This window comes from Odontomachus brunneus, unplaced genomic scaffold (genome assembly GCF_010583005.1).
Source record: "Odontomachus brunneus isolate Ranch 3 - 2012 unplaced genomic scaffold, Obru_v1 Obru_scaffold_004, whole genome shotgun sequence".
NCBI lineage: Eukaryota > Metazoa > Arthropoda > Insecta > Hymenoptera > Formicidae > Odontomachus > Odontomachus brunneus.
In genome coordinates, this window is record NW_022639454.1 from 1,276,409 (window position 1) to 1,294,290 (window position 17,882).

The window sequence follows — 17,882 nt, forward strand, 5'->3', positions numbered from 1 at the left end:
TGATGGAAAATACTTTCATTGAAATAATTTAAATAAATTTTTTATAATAAATGCTTTTTCTCAGTATTTTTTGGGCGGAAACTAAGTTAAGGTCCTAATATATGAGATGTATGTCATTTATATCTTTGATTGCGACCCAACTGAAAGACTGTTATCTAATTCTGTACTTAAATCTCTCATTTGAGACAAGTTCCAAATAATGATTATTGATGCAGGTATAAATTGAAATCTGCACATCTCACTTGAGATGAGTTTCAGATAACGGCCGGGACGTCCAATTCGAAAAACGTATAATTATTTGGATTGACAGTACCCTTTAACCATCGCGAATATCCCGCAGCTTATAACTCCTATTATCTATCTCGATATAACAGTACGATACGCTTAACGTCTTTTAGATTACTTAATGAAAAGCCGCAGTCGTTTAGATCGTTATGTTGCTACTAGTTTATCTCGCTCGGTAATCGCTCGGCGTATATGTAATCCGCGTGACGTGGTGATTAAAAGATTACCGATATGTGTGTCGCGCACGTGGTTGCACTGGGTCAAAAGCGTATGCCGGCTTCGAATTGGAGAACAATGCGAAACCGCCGGCGCGCCGCTTGGAATTATGCCGGGGCGCGCACAGAGAGGCCGGCAAATGCCGGGCGATACAATGAGGATCTCGCGGTATCGTGCGGATATACCGTTATTACGCGCCGTTTTATACAGGTCACAGGCCGGCATAAAGTTTTCCCGCGTGATGGAGAACGGATTAAGCGGCGTGCGCGCATTTTGACGGACTGCTGGCAGTCGCCGGGGCGTTCGTTCGCGGCCAGCCGGCATTCCCGTGCAAAATGTTATATCTCGTTTACACGCTCGATTATTATCCTACTGTTTGGGTCGCGCAAACCACGGCGGTTTATCATTCACGCCGGCCGATCAAACTTTTCGAGAGAGTTACCACCTCGCGCGATAAACGCTCGCGCGTTTATGATGTATTATAGTGCGTGCGCGCAAAGTGCTTTTATGTATTCCCGCTTATCTTGTAATATCTCCTTTGTAATTAAAATGGAAAACGTTTTCCACTTGACTTGACTGATAGGGACTGAGGGATAGAGATAAGGATATATATATATATATATATATATATATATATATATATATATATATATTTATGTTTATGTATATGTATATGTGTGTATATATATATATATATATATATATATATATATATGTATATATATATATATAGATAGATAGATAAATAGAGAGAGACAAGGAGAGGGAGGGAGAGAGAGATCAATTTCATCGTAATATTGATCGTACATGCGTACGAAACGTGCCGCGGAATGTAAAATGCTGGAAATTAACTTCCGTCAGTTAACTTCTAACAATTCACGCTGAAATTCACGCGATCCAATAAAACAATTCATACGGCATTGTGACGCGAACGTATAACATTACGAGCTCCACTTTTACGACATGCTTATTTACGACGCGCGTGAAACCCGATTTTCTTTGAGGTTTCTTATTAAGCGGTACGTTCCCAAGTCGTCTGTCAATCACACGCGAAGCAATCATCGTCCGAATGGTTTGTCTGGACGTAGCTCTTGAATGTGAGTTTCGCGTTTCGAAGTGCGTGCACACTAGGAGAAAAAATATAAAAAAATGAGAGAGATGGTTTTGTTCGGTGCGAGTACTAACAATACATATTTACTTAAATCTGCGCTTTCAAAGTTGCATTTTAAAACGTCCCGTTTGAGATGAAAGTTTACCGGAGATTTACAATTCATGTATACTATGAATGCTCAACGAAATTCTCCTGAAAAAGTGATGTTTTCTCACTGCGATTTTTAGTTGAATTCGATAGTAAAATTTTCCTCAAAATCGCTAGCACCCATACTAGGAATACATATTCTTTACTTTTGAAATATTTTTTTGTCTCAGTGTATGAATTGTACCTCGCAAAGATGAATCTTACACACACACGAACGTTGAATATCGCGATATTTATATCAGTCCACATTATCAACCGTTAATCTCTTTTGTTAACAGCTAACTGTGATTCAGCCGACCTTTTACACGCGGTGACATTTGGTTGGCACGCGGCGAGTCACGTGGCGCGCTCATGACAGCAAATGTCAAACGGAAAAATGGGTCCCGGGACGAGCGTCCTTGCGGACAAGCAAGGCTTCTTACGCGACCGGTCGCTATTTTTCCTGACGGTGTAGCGGTCGCTAGCAGTCGAGAGCCTCCGTCTCTCCTTGCATGCTTATCGCTTCTCTCTGGGGAGAACTTGCCGGCGCGGCACCGTCGCGGCCCGCGGAGAAGCACCTTTCACTCGTTTCGTGAATCACTGGCGAAGCGCGGCGTAATTAAGTATCGTTTCTCTCTTTCTCTCTTCCTCTCTCGCGGGGGAAACAGTGACGTAAATGGCGCGTATACACTCGGGAACATCAAGCGGTGTCATCCATCACGAATACCATTTGTCGGCCGCGACGCAGCCCGCGTCGTGATTTCACTGATGTCTCATTATTGTCGCGGTGCGACGTTGGTGGGCCGATTTTCTTCGGTGAAAATCAAGGGGATCCCCGCGCGTGAATAATAATCCAAAACTGCGGGTGAGACTAAAACGAACGACCGGTATCCAGACGAAGCGCGCCGACTCTCCGCGTAATTCGCTGCGGGCGACCGCGCTGCTCCTCAATTAATTGATTAATCTAAGTATCGGGGTTGGAGACGCGAGCTGAGCGCACTCGTAATTGATTGGAAAGCGCCGGAGTTTAGCGTGTCGCGCGCTGCTCGCCCGTAATTTTCACGATTAACGTCACGAACAATTACCCGCGACTTCCTTCGCGAAGGCCGTCCGAAGGTTGCGATCTTTTCCCTCTTTTTCTCCCTTCTCCTCGCGATTTTCACGAGTGACCTGTACCGAGCGAGCTTAAACAATCTGTTCGTTTATCTGGAATGTATCGCAAACTCCAAGTAAGCACACAGAAAAATGCATATTCAAGTGAAAGTTATTTGTATTTCGCATGTTTATATACCCGCGAATTTATCGTAAGCTCATCGTAAGTATCAGGTTTGTTCCAAACACACGTTGAGTCATAGTAAATCTAACATTTCGATCAAAAATATTGAATAAAAACAAGATTTGATTTGCTTGCTGCATTGAGTCTAACCAACTTCTCTTTCGATCAAGTTCCACAAATATTCTCTGGAGTGCGTGACAACTGCAGTGAACTCTCCTCAAATTTGTGAGGAGTATGTCTGAAGTCTATTACTGAGAAAATACTCTTCGTTGGAGGCATTACCTAAGAAGGAAACTAATGTTGCTCAATAGCTTGCCTCAGCAGAAGGACGATCCTTGTCTGTGCGCACGCTATCGTTTAGCCGTGCGATTCGGACGTATCTAATCTGAATGTGTAAAGCGACCTCGGAAACGGAACTCGAGATGCTTCGCCGCTGAGTCTCACGTCAAGCCGACGTTCTCTCACGACGACGGTGTCAGCCGTCAACGTGCGTTCTGTACATTGAAGCGCCTCGCATCATCTCGCACAATCACAAAACCATGTAACCACGCGTATCTCCCCACGCTTTCCAAACTCCGAGACGTGAGAACATGAGGATAGCGGATCCTCCGCGGGAGGTGCACACACCATTATCGCGACCCTCTCGTCGCCGTCAGAGAGAAAGAGAGAGAGAGAGGAGAACTTGCGTTCTGCGCTGCTCCGTGACGGATCACTCTCGGCGTTGCAAAACGGCGCGGCCTTGAGACGAGTTTCTCTCCGAGGGACCGGTACTTGGATGCGAGTCCTCGGAGTGCTCTGCAGGCCTTGAAGACGAATAACGGACGGACAGGTGCAGCGCATACCGGAACTCCGGCGACAGAGGAAGACAGAGTAGACGAGGACGACAGAGAGCTGTCTCCGCGCGAAGCGAGACGGTCTGGAGGAAAAAGAGAAACCATGTTGGAAACCGTGCGGGCATATCGCGGACAATTGAATTTACTGGCGGTTTGTCGCCACCGCGGTGCCTCCGCGACTTATGTGGCGATCGAATGAACGAGCGAGTGCTGCGGGCGCGCCGCTCGAAATCACGAGATTCGGGGGATTCGCTGCGACAATGGAAACTAATTCGCCGGCAGATCGAAGAAAATTCATCTTGTGCCGAGCTAGATGAGGCTTCCCCTCGAGCGCGTCTGTTGCACATTCTTGGATCGATAAATCCGAAATTTCGTACGATGAGAACGTCAAGAAGACGTTTTTGGGGAAAGAAAGATCCACGAGGATGTGTCGCGACTGCAAATATGAAAACGCACAATAGCGCGAAAAAAAGCGCCTAAGAGAGCGGTGAGAGTGAGATATTTTCGCAGTGTTTGTGTCGTTTCCGTTCTACAATTAGCATTGTTCAAATTCACTGATATGAGAAGAGAGCTGTTTGTCCCGAGCATTTGTACAGCGTGTCCTAGAATTCTCGGTATTAACGGCCACCGAATTAGACGGATTGCCCGTTGCACGGACACCGCGCACTGAATTATTTCTACATCGGGTAATGATGAAAAGCGGCGCTTCACGCTTTGCGAATTCACGAGCGCGAACTTCCGCATCCGGGCGGAGCGAGAACCGCGAAAATACTCTGTGCGCGGTCTTCGCGACAAATCAGCGGGATTTTTAAACGAGACGACAGCAAAAACACGCATACTTCTTACGTCCCGAGCGGTCTCCCTTCACGGAACACGACTTCTCTCTAACCGAGTTACCGCATCCAGTCCGTTTTGCTTAACTTGTCTTTTCGCTGGTCGCGCAGCGTGGGATGAAGACCTCAGGAGCTGACCTGGTTCCGATAGATCGATTTTAGCGCGACGCGTCTCACGGCCGTCTTTAAGTGACCGTCGCGCGATACACCGAGCCCAGGATCCCGATTGTTCGCTACAATTCTATCTGCTGCGAGCAGACGGCCACCCGCCGTGTCTCAATATTCATCTCGTCTCTTTCCTCTATCTCTCTGCGAGAGACCCCCGGCTGTTCGTACAAGTGGACGACCAGAATCTTAGATGAACTAAGGTCGCGGTTAATCGGCCGAATCACTGAAATCTGCTCGAAGTAGTGTTACTTGACCCGCGGGGTTTCCTTTCTCGAGAAAGAATCGAGTATATTACACACGAGCGTGAGATATGTACTCGGGACCGGACGACGGCGTTTAGCGGTAAATGTAGAGCGAGAATGCGAAGTAATACCGCGTTGGACACTCACGCGTAAACAACAATGGCGCACGTGCGTGTGTGCGCGTGTTTCCCCGGCTTGTGTGCAATGCTAACTTCTTAAAAGGCGAAGTAGCAGGATAAAACTGCAAGGAAACTTTTTTCCAAAAAACTCGACGTTTTCCGGAAGGAAATTCCAGCACGAAACGACGTCCCCTACACTTCAACATCTCGTCGTTTCGTGGTTCTCTCTCTCTCTCTCTCTCTCTCTCTCCCTCCCTCCCTCTCTTTCTCATGTGAATTTTAATTCTCCTGATGGCGCCCGCACGATGATATCAACGAGCTGCGCTCGACGAAACGAGATATTTAATTTCTCTAACGAGCGTTAGTGCGCGCAATTCGCGTTGAATTCCCTTTTGCTTCACACCTGAAATTAAGAGAGATTACTTCCGGCCCTTTCCTCGCATGCAGGGCGTGTACCGTCGCGCGGAATTCGCGTGCGTGCGTACAGTCTCCCGGATCTCTCCGAGCTTGAATTTCTAATCCCCCGAATCGGAGAGATCGTCGCGATGAATGATGTTTTGCAGCGCGATAGAGAAACGCGATGTGCACATACGGAGTTCGCTCGCGCGTGATCTCCGTAACACGACGCGGCGGATTGCGCGCTCGTTCGCACGAGCACCTACTTCGTGGCACCGTTATTAAGCCACGCGTCGCATGCCTCAGCTTGCGTGCACGGGTGCGTGCTCCGCGGAAAGGTGTCACGCCGAAGGTGCATCCCTTCGAGGGAAGAGAGCTGCCGCGTCGCTAAGGACGCGTTCGCGAACGATGAACCGGTTCATGGACGATGTTCGAAAATCCCGTTATCGATCGGCGAACGATCTCGCGTCGGCAAATCCACGTATGACGCGCGCGCGCACACACGTACACACACACATGTAGGCAGAGAAGCGATAGAGAGAGAGAGAGAGAGAGAGAGAGAGAGAGAGAGAGGGAGAAAAAGAGCGACATGTAAGACGTAACAGCCGCGCGCGCGACGCGCTCGACATTCTAAAAACGTGGCAGAGAGCGCGCTTCCGAACTTTCTGTCTTCCACAGGACATACGTCAGATCGATCACTCACGGTTCCGCGTGGCGTTTGCTCTCTGGCACGATCCGGGGGACATTAACCGCGCGGCCTGATGAATGATGGGTGGTGCGTGCTCGGACAGATGCTGGGTGGATTCACCGATCCCACGACGAGGGACCACCTCTTCCCCTGGGAATGAACTTTCCCGACTCGCGCGAGCTCCAAAGCAGTCACGTATAGGGCTAAGCTCGCGGCACTGTTTCGAACGCGCTCGTACATATGTTAATCGTTCCCGGCGCGATGCGGGAACTGCAGCGCGTTCCGCTCGTCCGTGTCGCAACGACACTGCACCTGCAAGGTTGAGACTTCCGTGTGAATTAAAACATCGTCGCATCGAGATCAAAGTCGGACGACACGAGATTCCTCGTGCGTGCATGGCGAGACACGCGCGCGCGCGCGCGCGCAAGGGAGGGAAAGAGAGTGAGAGAGAAAGAAGGAAAAGACAGATTCGCAGCGGAACGATCTCGAGGACTGATCATTGGTTCTGGTCGAACGAATCGCCCAAGGAACGAATGATGGCTCAGCCGAGACCAGAAGACAGTCAGCTGCGCGACTCGCGCACTTCTCACACGTCAACGACCTGGTCCGCCAGCTCGTTCTGCTGCGACCAGAAGTACGACCCGAGAATCACCGCGAGAGCGGGACGGACTAAAATGTGAATGGACGGTACGTGTGCACGCGACGACGCGGTAACGCGCTCGCTCGCACCATTCTCGTCGCAGCTCTCTCCTCGGGGCCGGTCGATTTCCAGAGCAGTTTCGTGCCCGTCGATACGCACCTTCTTCCTTGATGATCAGCCGTTGATCAACGGTGCGACGCAGTGGAAGAAGGAAGCCCGTGGGTGTGCATGTCGTCGCCGTCTCGTCGCACTAAACGGAGGATACGCCTGACATCGCGCGGAGCGGAGCACGACGCGACGCGGCGCGGCACGGAGCGGAGCAAACGAGTGGCGGCGGCGGCGGCGGCGCCGAGGTTAGGGCGTCGTGAGAGTCGTGGTGCGCGCGACACCTGTTCGCGGCAGCACCTCCGAGTCGCACTTGCGCGCGTCGATATCGTTGCGATGTATCGAGAGTCGATTGGTCTGTTCTTTTCAGCTGCACTGGGCCCTTATTCTTGAAATAGTTGTGTATACGTAAGGGCCCTTGCAGAATGCCAGGCAACAGACAATAGGAATAGGCAATAGCCAATAAGAACAAGGAATGGAAATAATTGACCAATCAGAATTTCTATTCTCTGTTCCTGTTGCCTGGCATTCTGCAAGGGCCCTAAGTTTTACTGCGCAGGTTTAATCATATCATAAAGTAGCTGCGCAGTGAAACGTATACGCAACTATTTCAAGAATAAGGGCTCTGGTGCAATAAGTTAAAGCGAGACAAATATATTTCTCAATAGTTTTCTCACTCTAACTAATTGCACCAATTCAACAGTGCAGCTGAAAAGAACAGACTAGGGCCTCTATTCTTGAAATTTTTGCGTATACATAATGTTCATTGCGCAGCTATTTTATGGTATGATTAAATCTGCGCATTAAACCTAAAACTTACGTATATGCAACTATTTCAAGAACAAGGGCTCTGATGTGTCACTTGAGACTCGAGATTTATCGATGCGTCCGCGAATTGACGTTTCTCTTTCCCGCGCAAATGGCGGACGTTGAGTCGCGATACCGACGAGTTAAAGACGGTTAGTCCTGGGCGAATTTTTACATTGGCGAAGAAAACCCGAGGAATCCGGAGGTGACTGAAGAAGGATGACTTATTTATCACTTGTAAAAACCACTTGTGCAACCTGATATGAACACCTGGACATTCACAATGAGTAATGAGGTATTAATCTTGTAACTCACAACTACCTTTATGAAAAAATATTGTAAGAAAACTATTGAGAATTGTAGTATTCCCTTATAGAAATATCATACTAAGAATCATTGATAATTACTTATTTTCAGTATTAAAAATACTGGATAATAAGTAATTATCAATGATTCTTAGTATGATATTTCTATAAGGGTTTTCGATTAACGAAAATACTGTTTTAATTATTGAAAACTTATTTAAAAACTATTTATAAAATTAACGAATAGATTTTTTATAGTTTTCCAATAGTGTTGTAATAAGTATATAGTAGTATTTCAATATTTTTCAATAGTGCTTCAACAGTTTTCCTATATTGTTCTCAGTAGTTTTTTCTTATAGTTTTTTTCCATAAGGATATCTTGATGCTTTATCGTTACGAATATATACCTGCTATAGTACATTCAGTATTTTTACGAAACTGCATTTGTGTAGTTATTCTCTACATGATTTGATCGATTTGATACTTTTCTATCGACAAATTTATTGGCAGGTTATTTGATAGTAAAATTTTCTGATTCGTTAAATCCCAACTGTTTTTAATATTAACTCGTCGGTGGTCTCGGTGAAATGAAGATAACATCTAGAGAAATCTAGAAAGATCAAGAGAAATTGTCTGTATTCTTGAACGATGTCGCGTTTTCGATATTATTCAAGTACGATTTTCGTCAGATTTGCACACGCACATGATACACTTTGGCTGAGGTTCGTGTAGCGCTGCAAGTACTTGAGAGCGACGAACAGACGAATTATATCGGTTCATTTAACACTTTGGAGCATTCGGAGTGTCAAGCGGACCTATTGAAGTACGAAGTATCCGAGATTCAAGGGCTTTCTTTATATGCATATTTGGAGTTGAACTCGGCCATTTTACTTTAAGTTCCGTTTCTCTTACATTAACGTCACGTACGTGACGTAAGTTGCTCGATTGGCGAATCGAAAGGGCAGCTTCCGCTGTGCGAACATAGCCTCAAAAGAGGGGAAGAAAAATTGCCGCGTCGGCTCCGCGATTTCGAAATGTCGTGCGCGCTCATGTACGCGCGGATCGCTCGCCAGATGGCGACGACGGTCGGCCGCTATATTGATCAAGTTAGATTTTGTGAGGACGCACATTGATAAGATCTCGCGTATATTTTTCGATCGCACGCAATACTCCTGCACTACGTGCGACAATAGTCGTGAGAGTTGGTGGTACACGCGCGACAAAATTCGACCGCGCGCGCTGTGCCCGCGCCCGGCGTTACTACAGCAGCGTCACGTATAAGTCCTCCCTCGTCCATGACGTCACTCGTGAATTACACAAGCGTCATCGCTCAGTCTGTTGTGGAAAATTTCGTAGGATCCATGGTGGTAGCGGCCGCGACGACGGCGACGACGACGATCACCACCACGGTGACGAGGTGCATTGTCTTTTAAACGACACCGGTGGACCCTTTGTCGTTCGCGACGCGCGGAACCTCTACGACACGGAATCGTGCGACACTTCGCAGTCAAAGTGAGCACTTCACCACCGATTTTTCTCTCGTCTTTCTCTCTCATTTTTCCTCGCTAGCGTCTACGTCGTTATTATTGTCGTCGTCATCATTGTCATCGTTATCATTGTCATCGTTATCATCGTCGTTCCATGTCCGAAAATTGGATCCTGCGTGAAACCACAGGAAGGTTTGTCCCGACGAGCCTGTCGTGTGCGTTGTTTGTGTTGTGTGCGTCCCATACACGCCAAACGTCGACGGCGTCGCCGAAGTTCGTGCAGCTCGACGGTGCAAAAACATGTCATCTTCCATCGACGTCTCGCACTTCTGTAATCGCGATTTTTCGCTGTACTCATCGAGAAAATCTGCCCGACGCGTTATTTACAGCCTTCGACATTCGTGAGCATTAGCTATTCCTGGATAAGATTTTTTTTCCATCCATAGCGTGCTTTCGTTTGTTGGTTAGAGAAAAATTGTTGCTCAACCAGCAAAATTCATCGCCACAGTTGTGTCACTTTAGGTGTTTTTATGCTATTTGTATATGATATTTATGTATATTTTCTAATACTTTGATTTGATATATTTCTGTCAATTCTGTTTTTACTTTGTATTGCAGTTGAAGTTTATAGAAGTGATCTTCTGGTTTGTCACAATGTCTATGCAACAGTTCTGTTTGCGGTGGAACAATCATCAACCGAACTTCATCTCAGTTTTCTCCAATTTGCTGAATAATGAGACTCTAGTGGATGTTACTCTTGCTGCTGAAGGCAGGCATCTGCAGGCCCACAAAGTTGTACTATCAGCGTGTAGTACATATTTTCAGTCACTGTTTACAGTGAATCCTTGTCAACATCCTATTGTTATACTTAAGGACATCAAGTTTGCAGACCTTAAGATTATGGTAGACTTCATGTATTATGGAGAAGTAAACATATCTCAAGATCAATTGCCATCTATCATAAAGGTAAGAAATACTTTGATATTGTCAGCGATTGAATGGTCTATTTATACCGCACTACATAGATCTTAATATATAACGTACTATTTGTTTAACAGACGGCAGAGAGCTTAAAGATAAAAGGACTCGCAGAGATGCATTCAGCATCGTTGACCAAATGGCCAAGTGGTAGCAGTGAAACAGGCGGTGCGGAACGCGGTGAATCCTGCTCACCCAGTCCGTCTCCGCTGTCGCCTTCTTTCCGTAGAAAAAGGTTAAGAAAGTCTTCTACTGGTTCAACATCTGGTTCCGGTGATAAACCTGAGGATATTAACGAAATAACATTAGTGGCCACTAATATCGTCAAACCTGAACCTCTAATTGTATCACAAGAAAGTGGAGAAAATCTGAGGCGACCGGTGAACACCAGTACAGAATCTCAAGGCAGCATTGATGAAGATCAAATATCAATTGTAAGTGGATCTGATATTATATTTAAAAACAATTTAAGCAGTAAACACGCAAAGAATTCTAAGTGTTAACAAAACTGCAGCATATTGAACTATAACATATGAAGAACAATATGATAATAAATGATATGCTAAAGTATATGTATTTTTTTCAGATGAGTAATATGGAAAACAGTTCTACCAATACACCAGCCCAAAGTGACGGTTCTATTCAAGATGTAAGTCAACAGTCGGGCGGGAACATTGGACAAAGTTCTGTTCCTTCGCAACCACCCGTTCATCAAGGTAAGACTTTAAGCTTTACATCATTTTACACATACACACACAAGTAGGTACCTTCATAAGTATCCAATCACGTAGTTAGCATTATTTATATCATACAATGATTTAAACTATATATTTTACGCGCGCGCGCGCAGACACACACACACGACACACAAATTTAAAAATATATAAAATGAGTAATGTGTATAAATTTCTAATACTTTTTTTTTATTTATGCTGCATGCCTTACATAATTACATACATGGTTGTGATTTAAAAATTTCTAATTCCAAAATATAGATGCAAGTATTCAAATATATTTTTTCTTAAATACTATATGCTTTTTCCATTTTTTGTTTTTGTGAAAAATTATAATTTAGCTACTTGTAACATGTTGCTTATCAGTGATATGCATTTCAATACATATTAAAGATTTGAACAAATAACTTCAATTCTGTATATATTACATACACGTAAATTGTGTAATATTTATATATTAAAGATATAGGAATGTAAATAATTCATATAATAAGCAAGCAATCATGTAAAACAATTTAATATATATATAAATATGACATCTCATATCATGTGTATATACATTATGAAGTTAGGAGAGAAAGATCTTACTATATTCGTATGCTTTATTGAAATGTATGATTTTTAAATTTTGTAGTTTTTGCAAGATTTCGAATTAAAAATGACAGCCACACACAGAAAGAGGATATGTATAGTCGAATTTGATTGTACAGCAGGCATGCAATTTTTTCTATTTTGACGAGATATAAGTCGGATTATTTCTTTTCTGATTATACAACAGATTGATAGATACAGTGTTAGTGATCTAGAATGATTACATACGCGTTATGGAAGGTATGAGAGTTTGAAGGCATAGTTTTTAATTTGATAGGATGTCACGCGCGAACGGCAGTAGGATTGACAAAGGGAGAGTTTACGATAGTTGTTAGCTATGTTGTGTATTTAATAATATGATTTCTTTTAGTGAACTATATACATACATTGTAATGAAACGCGCAAAATGATTCTGTAACTTCGGAATTGCATGGTACCTTCCCTTTATGCAAATATCTCTGATAATTGTTACTATAAATTATGCATACTGATTGTGGTGGGTATTTATACTGCATGTCGATAAGCGATATTTACACACATTAAATGCTGGCACAGATGCGTTTAAATGTATTGCACAAGGAGAATCAACAGACGTTTGACATGAAAATAGAGCGAAATTTCAGGAATTGATATTTCAATAATGCGAATGTGCAAGAAAAAAAAAGAGATAGTTTCATTCATGAAAGAAGATCACCATGGTACACAGATACATGGCACACAATGTATGATGTTGCCGAAAGGACAGCATATCGGACCTTTGACATTAACGGAGTGTGTATGTGTGCCTTATACTCTGTCCAATAAATTACAATTAAACCGTACACATATTTGAATATTTTAAATAACAACGTGCTTAAAAATGTATCTGTGCCATGCCGCAACTCCATATTTGATAGGCTCATAATCGTTTCTTCACAAATTTTATTTTTCGATATTTACAATTTTCTTTCGCTTACTTAGCTTAGTATTATTTTCTCTCTCTCTATATATATATATTATAGAATAAACTATATTTTATTTTTATTAGATTACAACTATATATATACTTATATATGTATCGCCTTGTTTTATATGAACAAATACGCCGATATATTGTTCGTTATTATTCATAAGCTGGTTATCGTTGGTACAACATAATCGTGTGAAAATTGTATATCTGATTAAGATTGATTTCGACGTGACGCATACGGATGAGATACATTAATTATCACGGGAATGCATCAACTGTGCTTTGTGCAAGAGTATCGCGTATCGTAGAGTTATGTTAAAAGATAAAAAATGGTAGATGGTCAGTAAATCGCGGATACTACAGTTGTTTTCTCTTTCTCACCGTTCATTTCATAATACTTTGACGATATTACGCCCAACGTTATTCTTTCATCTAATCACACTTATCTTTGCCGTGAACGCAAAGTATATTATCAGCGGGTTGATAATTCCTGTGCTCTGACCAACGATCAATCGGTCTGTTCTACAGGATTACAATGGACTATAATGGAGCACACATATCCACGTTTCGCTCTGTCCTCGTGTCAAACGAATCTGTCGATCCAAGCGTCGTCGGCGTTTACGACGCCCGAAATAACAGCAACCTCGACCATCAGCGAACAGTACTCTGGTACCAGCACGACTGGTTCCAGTTGCGCCCTGACGAACTATTCGAACTCCGCCCATGGGACGTTGCAGCATGCGTCGTCAGGCGGCCCCTCGCCATCGACGCAGTGCCCAAGCAACTGCCAGAGTCCTTGCGCCAGCCCGCAGACTGCGATTAAGAGGAAGCGCTCGACTAATCCACAAGCGGACGAGAACTTTATACGCGCGCTTGACGCTGTGCGTTACGGCGGCATAGGGTTTTGCAAGGCCGCGCGGATGTACGGCGTGAACAACCGAACGCTCTGGCTAGAATACAAGAAGCGCGGCTACCCGAACAATCGACCCAGTCTCAAGTCCCGCGTCAAACAGGAGGTCAATTCCTCGCCGCCGCCGCCACCGCCGCCGGCGCCCCCGGCGCAGCCGATGAACTCGCAGAGTCCGACGCCCATGGGTCCACCTACGACTCCGCACAGCACACACAATACACACAGCACGCACACCATGCTAACCAGTCCCCATACGATGCTGAGCGGCTACATCGACAGCAGGCACACGGACTATGCGTTACCGAGCACCACGATGCCGATCAATCTGCACGGCGTTAATTACAACACCATGTGAACTGAATATTATCCGGAGAGTCACTTGTATAGACGAGCTTGAGAAGTATTATTTCCCTCCCTATCTTCTTCGTCTGCCTGCGATCCTTTTCCATCCTCTGTGCAAATGATTGTTTAGAAGTGAGGCAGATGTCACAATATCGTCGAAATCGCAAAGTGTCCGGATTACATTCTCCAGACATCTTTCCCTGCGTTTGGCTACACATTATACTTGTAGACCTCTGGATATCTCGATCTCGAATATAAAAAGTATGTTTTGTATATTGTACAGGATTTATCGGATGTCTCGCACTTTTTTCTTCGGTTATGAATGATTTTATGATTTTGTATGTATGTATGTATGTATGCGTGTACGTGCGTGCGAAAACTCGATTTTGTTTCTCACATCATAAAATCTTGTCGAGAATTATAACGATATTCGCGATCGTTTTATCACGTGATTACGTTATCACGCTAAATTTGAAGACGAGTATTCAAATTTTTGGAAGCAATTGAAAATAATCTGATGATTAGATCATTGGACCAAATTTTCCTTTGAGAAGAATCGTATTCCTCAAGGATTTATTTATTATTTATTATTACTATATATTAGTAAATAAGAAAAAAATTTAGCCCAATATTTATACAAAATATCGTATTTATAACATAGAGAAAATTGCGCGGCCTTTGATACAGCCTGTACGTTATAGATTGTCCCGCATCGATTTTGTTGAAACAAAATTTTCTTTTACAATATGTGTTTCTCGATTAAATATTTTTGTCTTTGCACTTTTTTTCCACTCAAGCTAAATGGTGTCTATAATGTGATAAATAACCGGACTTATGATAATTGGTAATCACTAATTACACAGACACACACATACACATAACGATCATATGGTACGGACATGTCAAATGTTGGCGCACGTTCGCTTGTTAGCGTCTTTCAAGACATTCGCGAAGATATTGATAGTTGCGTTTAGTCCTTTTTTCTCCTATTTTTCCTTACCTATCGTCGCAGCAACCTTGTTAGCGAAGATTTCAGTGTCATCTAGAATTGGTGCAATCACAGTGCAATCGCCGACGAAATAAGGACTAGAATGTCGGATTTACAGCACTGGCAATAGTGATACTATACCGTTGCACCGATTGTAGTCCCTGTCGTGTAATTCGTATAACTTTTTTGTACATAGTAGATAACGAGGACGCGAAACTAGCTAGAGATCTACGTCGTCGTCCTGTACTTGCACACATCCGCGTCGTTACATTGTACGAGATTAATAATATGCACACACACGGAGATAATCTATCAATACATGTATTACAAGAATTAATTGCTGCTTTGTTGAATATATGAGAACGATTGTAGATTTTCTTTCTCGCGGGATACGTATTCCTCTATGCACGAGAGTTCACTTGATTTCTCTTCGCTTTTTATTACGTTATATGTACACACACGAGAAATCATGATATGTCTGTTATGTGCTATATAGTAGTATTATTCCATTGCCGCTTCTTTTTGCGAATTCCGTTTACCCTTCGTTCGCTTTTGTTAATAATCCGGAAAATTATATCGACGGGAATAACGTACGACGTGGAATAACGTTGCTAATAGACGTAATTGTATTAGATGTATTAAATTTTCCAAAATTAATCCGAACTTTATGAGAGAGTGGTTTCGCCGATTTGGAAGTAAATTACGAATTCAACGTGAAATATGGTCAGAGAGCTTTAGAAGCGTGTTTTAAGTATACGAATATATATATATATACACATACATACATACATATATATATATATATATATATATATATATATATATATATATATATATATATATATTATATATATTATATATATACATATTTTATTATATTTTATATATATATATATATATATAATTATATATTATATATATACATATTTATGTACGAAAATATTATATTTTGCCTTTGTAATATTTGTGTTTCCGTTACGTTTAGCTGTAATAACGATTTGTTAATTCGATTTTGCCGTGTGTAATGAAAAGAAACGATTATTTTCACAACTAATAGAATGCCAATTTTATGAGAGCTATTTCTAATTTTACATTTAAAGTTATAATATTCTATGTTGTACAGTTTATTACGTACAATGTTCGATGAGTCGTTTCCGAACAGTGATATAAGGCATGTATTGAATACAAAAGAACACAAAGACACGTGAGAATCCTGGATGAGATATTTTGATTGTACTTCCCATCTTCATCCGTTTCTGTACATTGAGGAAACTTCCGTTACAGTGGGATAAGGATGAATCAGCTTCTTACGAAGGTCGAAAAAAAAAAAATATATATATATATATATATATTTGAATGGTTTAAAATTAGAGATTAGTCTTTAAAAGTAAAATAGCCGTTAATTGCACTGTTAAGAAGCATTTATACCCATTATATAAACGATTAAGAAGTAATTCTGAAGGAATAAAAATTATTCTAACAGTTTGCAACAGAATGGGAGTTCTGTTTCGACGACCTCCCTTATTGATCTCCCGTGCGAAGCGAACGGTCGACTTTATCCGGAATTATGATGTCGATTCTCCGTTAGCCGGCGAACATAATTATCTGTGTAATTTAAAGAAGCAATTATGTATATCGGCACAACGAGTATTATAATTGTTCTTCTCGTTACGCATCATTATCCGCAATCGTTGGATCAACAGGATCGTCGGTCCGTTTGTTTAATAGCCTTCATTAAAATAACAGCTGTTATCGAAACGCGAGATCGCTAACACTGTATTCTGCGTTGTAATCATCCAATACAAGATGTCCATCAATCTGTTGTGCGATATAAAGGTGCCAATGTTTTCACGTTTACTTGTTGACTTGTGACATACGCAACACTACTAGCCGACACATCTAAAATCGATCTATTTATTATTATAGTTCCTCAGTGCAAGCAGACGCCGGTGAAGAGGGCACGGCTGCTGATGCGGCAGCCGCGGGTGAAGAAGGAGCCGAGTCACCTGTCGCCAGATAGTGAGACGACAACGTGCTCGCCGCACATCGTCTCGTCCTCGATTCACGCGACCACACCGACGTTGAATCTTCCTCAGACGTCGAGGAGCTGGGAGGAGTCGCGTATATCGCCGCCGCCGCACAGCATGTTGGTCAATCAGCCGAACCTGTTGACGGTGACGACGTCGACGAATTTGTTGACGGTGCCGCAGCCGTCCTACTTGACTAAGCAGCACTCGCATCCACTGCTCACCAGTCAGCAGCAAAGCACGTCCGGCAATTACTGGATACACCGGCAGCACTCGAATCCGGAGTTCCCCGGCAGGACCACGAGTCCCTCGATAGTAGTCGAACCGGCGCCCATTGTCAAGACGGAGGAAGAAGTATGCGAGATGGCAGCGACGACTCCTGTTTCTGAAGCAACAAGCGGCGGCGGCGGGGGCGGTACGTCAACGATTGCTATTAGTGGAGGATTGAGGATCAAGACAATAGAGTTGAGGCGAAGCTCGTCGTCGCCGCAGGTAAAAATCGAGTTGTTATTAGGACCTTAACTTAGTTTCCGCCCGCAAATGTTAGATGGCAATGCAAACAGTTCTAGTAGTCATTACTAACGAAACAGGTAGTTTGTGATTAATTTCGACATTTCTCGATAACATTCAGTCAGCATACACAATTATTTTCCTAAACAACAATTTCTTTTGCTTTGTGAAAAATGGAACGCGATAAAGTGTTTTTTCGACATGTGCTTTTGCACT

At 43.2% G+C, this 17,882-nt stretch overlaps 2 protein-coding genes across 4 annotated transcripts in view; one reads left to right on the forward strand and one right to left on the reverse strand.

Annotated features, from left to right (window-relative positions):
* The window catches only part of LOC116847662 (polypeptide N-acetylgalactosaminyltransferase 5), a 26,536-nt gene extending 19,241 nt beyond the window's left edge, over nt 1–7,295 (reverse strand). Inside the window, exons 1-2 of one of the 3 annotated variants that reach the window (XM_032822905.1) lie at nt 7,093–7,292; nt 6,309–6,605 (exon numbers count right to left, since the gene is read on the reverse strand). The gene's annotated coding sequence lies outside the window, so the exon portion shown is untranslated. Of the gene's footprint in view, nt 1–6,308; nt 6,606–7,092 lie in introns of all 3 variants that reach the window. The other 2 variants (XM_032822914.1, XM_032822895.1) reach the window with 2 other exon arrangements.
* Nucleotides 7,296–7,830: 535 nt separating this feature from the next.
* The window catches only part of LOC116847682, an 18,130-nt gene continuing 8,078 nt past the window's right edge, over nt 7,831–17,882 (forward strand). Inside the window, exons 1-6 of the mRNA XM_032822941.1 lie at nt 7,831–8,140; nt 10,256–10,603; nt 10,696–11,049; nt 11,202–11,331; nt 13,418–14,104; nt 17,056–17,648. Coding sequence (XP_032678832.1) covers nt 8,108–8,140; nt 10,256–10,603; nt 10,696–11,049; nt 11,202–11,331; nt 13,418–14,104; nt 17,056–17,648 — 2,145 coding nt within the window. The 5' untranslated portion in view covers nt 7,831–8,107. The remainder of the gene's footprint in view (nt 8,141–10,255; nt 10,604–10,695; nt 11,050–11,201; nt 11,332–13,417; nt 14,105–17,055; nt 17,649–17,882) is intronic.